The sequence below is a fragment of the Zeus faber genome, assembly GCF_960531495.2.
Source record: "Zeus faber genome assembly, chromosome: 7".
Classification (NCBI taxonomy): domain Eukaryota; kingdom Metazoa; phylum Chordata; class Actinopteri; order Zeiformes; family Zeidae; genus Zeus; species Zeus faber.
In genome coordinates, this window is record NC_137203.1 from 10,879,329 (window position 1) to 10,884,328 (window position 5,000).

Genomic DNA, 5,000 nt, shown 5'->3' on the forward strand with positions numbered 1-5,000 from the left:
GGAAATACACAAGATTCACACATGCATATTGCATTCAGCATCTATATGGCCATGACCTTAATGTCAATAACACATGAGATTATATCATATTTTCATGTTTTACGGAGAAATTGCATTCATTACAAAAATCAATCATTAGAAAACACAAAACAGCACATCCATATAAGTTGACATACTTGAAATGTAATGCAATGTAACTGTATAATGTTGTATTATATTTCTACAACCGCACATTTGTCACATATATGTGAAAAATGTATAGCTATAGCTTATATATTGCTAAACCTATTACAATAATACGTTTGTGTATACTTCAAGTGATTAATGGGTAAGTTTAAAATAAGTTTATAATGCGGACACCCCTGCGGAATACAGATTTTTTTTAATTCTGAGAAATGAACTGCTAGTTGAAATTTAGCAACTCGGGCACAGTCTGCATCCAAAAAAGCCAGAAAGCATCTGTCTGAGCAGGAATTACTGACCCATGCAGAATACACTTCACAGAAGATAAACCGCTAACTAGGATGCACGAGGATAGATAGAGACCGGCCAGGAACCAAATTCATAATTAACATTCAATATTTCTTGGGTTTTGACAGCGAATAATATTCCACGCATATTGGAAGAGACGTACACTCCAGAATAAGGGTAGAAAGCCTTAAAAGCCTGTACTATGTGATTTCACCGAATCAATGCAGTTCATTAGACACTGTCAAAATAACACCAAGACTGCTGAACTCAGTGGAAAGATTTGGCAATATCCCATTGTGGATTAAGCCACTTTTGTCTATTTACAATTCAATCAGTGGCCATCTTTGTGTGCGTCCTGCAGCTAAAAGTGTGTATGACTGTGTTGCCAGGAGAAGAAGCACAGGCCAAAGAAATGTGAATATCTGAATATCGGGAGCAGCCGTTGAGCAAACAGCCTCGGCCGGTGCCGGGGCCTTGGCCGCCGTTCAGAGCTGCCATCTGCAAGCTGCTGTGCACCGGCCACGGAGGCCTCCCCGGGTACGGAGGCATGATGGCACGGCCCCCGGCGACGCTGGCCCCAGAACAAACAAACCGTTTGATGGGACGGCGATCATGAAAAGCGACTATTGACGTTTCATGCTCCTGGGGCCAGTTTTTTTTTTTTTTTTTTCGGGCGCATTGTTTGTTGTCCAGTCGAAGCTCTCAGTCGTCTCTGCTAAGTTGACCATTGACTCGGTTTCACATTGATTTCTGTAATGACGATCGCATGGGCCTATTCGCCTTTAAACTGTTTGTCATTTGGCTTGAGCTCCGACGTATCGATGTCCTGCTTCTTCAGGCGGGGCTCGGAGCGCGTCCTGCAGTTTGTGCGTCCGCGCTATCGATCCGAACATTATCTTCTCTTTCGGAATCATCGAATCGCCGACCGGCTCAGTCTAATCTGAGCCAGACATTCCAGCTATTCTGGGGTCGCATACCGCTGCCATGTGTCAGAATTCCCGACTGCTTTGAGCCAGGGTGGGATCGAGGCGCGCGCACACACACACACGCACACACGCACGCACACACGCACGCACACACACACACACACACACACACACACACACACAGGCACACACGCATACACACACACACAGGCAGTCGGGACCACAAGCTCACAGACACGCATAAAACCAATAAAACTCTTCCATGCCCAGATACTTTCACACACCCACCCACACACACATACACACACACATACACCAGACGCCATGCCCCCCCCCCCCCGAGATCACATCAAACCCCTCTGGAGCAGGTGGACAACAGGCAGACCAAAGTCCCCCACCCACACACACACACACACACAAACACACACACACACACACACACACACACACACACACACACACACACACACACACACACACACACACACACACACACACACACACACACACACACACACACACACAATTAGTGTCTACCTCTCTCATACAGACACTCTCTCGCCTCCCCTTAATGACCCCAGATGTGTTAAAAAGCAGCGGCACTGGAAGCAGCGGCACTGGAAGCAGCGGCAGCCCCCCCGCCCACTTAGTTCTGACATGCTTTTAGGGGGGAAACAAAGGAAGCCCCCCAACCGTGGCTTTCAACAGTATCCAATCACGCCCGCTACTCAATTAGCCAGGGACGCCAACAAAGGAGCAGATAAGGATCCGCTTTGTTAAGACCTTTTCAATAAAGTCTCGGCTACACACGCTGCCTTGTAAGGACACAAAGAGCGGCGAGCTTTAAGGTGAAAGCGCCCGAGGAGACAAGCCCTGTCCCACCCCAACCCCCCCCCCGCCCTACCCACATGAACCAAGTTGAAGGTTTCATACGTGATGATAGAGACTGAACTGGAATCAATATCTCTGCCGCGCTCCCGCAACGCCGCCGCGCCATGAGGGAATGATAACTTTATAAACCCAGCCGTACCGAGAGAAACACGGAAAGATACAGAAAGAGAGAGAGAGAGAGAGAGGAAGTGAGAGACAAAGGACTGAACAACGAGGGGTTGATTTCGAATGGTTCAGCAGAAGCAGTGAACCCCCTTTTCCTCAGCAGTATTCTACTATATTTTTATTATCTCTTTGACGTATTTAACTACACACACATCGAGTATAGCTGTGTCAATGTGTGTGTGTGTGTGTGTGTGTGTGTGTGTGTGTGTGTGTGTGCGTGTGTGTGTGTGTCTGTGTGTGTGTGTGTGTGTGTGTGAGAGGGCAGATGTTTCATGTGGTTTTGCCCTGTTCTTAAATGGTTTCCAGAAGCAGGGCGCCGCTTACACACGGAGCTTAACGCTAAGCTTGTTGCTGAGATGCCGTTTATAAAAAAAAAAAAAAAAAAAAAGGAATACGTGAGAATAAACTTCCCCGAAATCAGTCGAAAAAGGTTCAGATAGGAAGCGAAAAACAAAACAATCCGGGACCGTGGGGTTGGGGCTCCAAAGAAGAGATTAATTTTTTTTATTATTTTATTGCATGGTACCCTGAAAAGGCATTTGTTATTGGATTCAAGCAATATCACATGTTCGCGATTCGTCGGGTATGCTCAGCCGACGGAGAGTTTCTGAGTAAACAGCCATCGCTGAATGTCAGCTTCAATAAAGGTCCGAACTCCGAACTGGGGTGAGAGAGGATCCACTCTTTCTGGGCGAGGCTGATCTGCACAATTTGAATAAACCTGATCTACAGTGGGTGCGGTTCTGTGTGCGTGTGCGTGCGCGTGCGTGTGTGTTCCGCCGCCAAACAGCGAATAACAAAAAAAATATGTAAGGGAGAGTCGAATTCGAGAGCCTCTCTTCGGACGCACGAGTGACTGTGAAGCCGAGGTGGAAAAGCTGCCTCTGCTTTCTAAACCGGAGCGTTCACGCGCTGGGGGAGGGGGGTCATAAAAAGATTTCATATTTACCACACACGCAGGCTTCCATTTCCAGACACATTTTCAGGAGGGAAGCCGAAACGCTTATTTCATGGGAATTATCAGTTATTCCTGTAATATAGTGTGACACCTGATAGTGACAGAATCCGGGGCAGGGAGGTAATGCAGGAGGGCCGGCACGAACGCGGCGCTCCGGAGGGGATGATCAACCAACGCGATGCGGCGGAAACCCACCTGGCAGCGATGTAGAGCGTCCTGTTCATGATCATGATGAGCTGGATGTCCAGTTTGTGCCGCTGCGTGTTGTTGCGGCCGGGTTTGTGGCCCACGAACGCCGGATACTGCTTGGTGTCTGCGGGGGCGGAAACAAGAGCAATCACAACGCACGTTCATTTTCCGAGGATTCCAAGGAAGGGGAAGAAAAGCCTTTTGGGTGCGGTAATTAACCGAGCAATGGGTTTTATCAAAAATCGACTCTATTATGGTCCGTTCGGTTTGTTTGTGTGTGTAAAAGAAGCTTTCCAGGTGTTTGGGTTCGAGTCCTCCGCCCACCACCACCCGGCTTCTTGGCTCGATTAGAAATGTCCGACACTGATTGCAGGTTCAAATCCCACCGCAGCCGCAAATTGCACGGTGAGAAAATGCGCTGCTCGGTAGCATGAAATTGCTCTATTGTAAGTGGCTTTGGATAAAAGCACTGGCTTTGAATGAGCGGCGTGATAGAAAAAGCAGGTTGATGTGAGGTTGGCAAGCTATTGTTTCAGCGCTCCTGGCGGGGAGGCTCGCTGTTCTGCCCAGAGAGGGGGAGAGAGGGGGGGGGGGAGGGAACATGAGAGAGGAATAGGAAAAAAAAGGGAGAGGACGTGAGAGGGTGGAATAAGCATATCTCTTTCGCCTGCCATAGTATTTACACTATCACACGCGGCATTAGGAGCCCGACAGAAAAATAGCGGATTATCCTTTGATGTGGGGGTAGGCTCCGTTTCAAATGGCGCTTTAAGTCACTCTTTTTAATGTGTGTAAAGGGCCGATCCTTGGCCGGCAAATTACACCCTGTGCCATCGAAATGCATGCGTGCAGTTGTGGGGGAGGGGGGAGGAAGAGACGGAGGCAAGTGGGATGCAAAGAGAAACCGGGCTAGGGTCGAGCAAGAGGAGCCAGGGGATTGGAAGAGCCAGGGAGTCGAGAGGAGAGAGAAAGAGAAAGAGAGAGAGAGAGAGAGAGAGAGAGAGAGAGAGAGAGCGAGGGAGGGAGGGAGAGGTGGGGATTTGTGGTCGGATAAAAGCCCAAAGACAAAGCGGGAAATGAAAGGGGAAGAAAGAGAGAGAGAGAGAGAGAGAGATAGAGAGAGAGAGAGAGAGAGAGAGTGGGGGGCGGGAGGGAGGGACGGGACCCTCTCTCACCCCTCTCTCTCTCTCTCTCTGTCTCTCTCTCTCTCTCTCTCTCGCGCGAATATTGATGGAGCGGAGAGAGGAGAGGAGATATCTGGTATTTGATGCAAATAGCCAGAGAAGGCTGCAGATAAAAATGGAGGAGTGGAATATGACATGGGCATAGGAAAGGAACTAAGAAAAGAAAGACAGGAAGAAAGTAAACAAATGTGCCAGGGAGCAGGGGAAGGGAAAGCA

At 48.7% G+C, this 5,000-nt stretch overlaps 1 protein-coding gene across 2 annotated transcripts in view; it reads right to left on the reverse strand.

The window, feature by feature from the left end:
• Positions 1-5,000, reverse strand: part of sema6a (sema domain, transmembrane domain (TM), and cytoplasmic domain, (semaphorin) 6A) — a 109,808-nt gene that overhangs the window by 56,616 nt on the left and 48,192 nt on the right. For both annotated transcript variants that reach the window (XM_080004474.1, XM_080004473.1), the window contains exon 3: positions 3,607-3,724. In XM_080004474.1, coding sequence (XP_079860600.1) covers positions 3,607-3,724 — 118 coding nt within the window. The remainder of the gene's footprint in view (positions 1-3,606; positions 3,725-5,000) is intronic.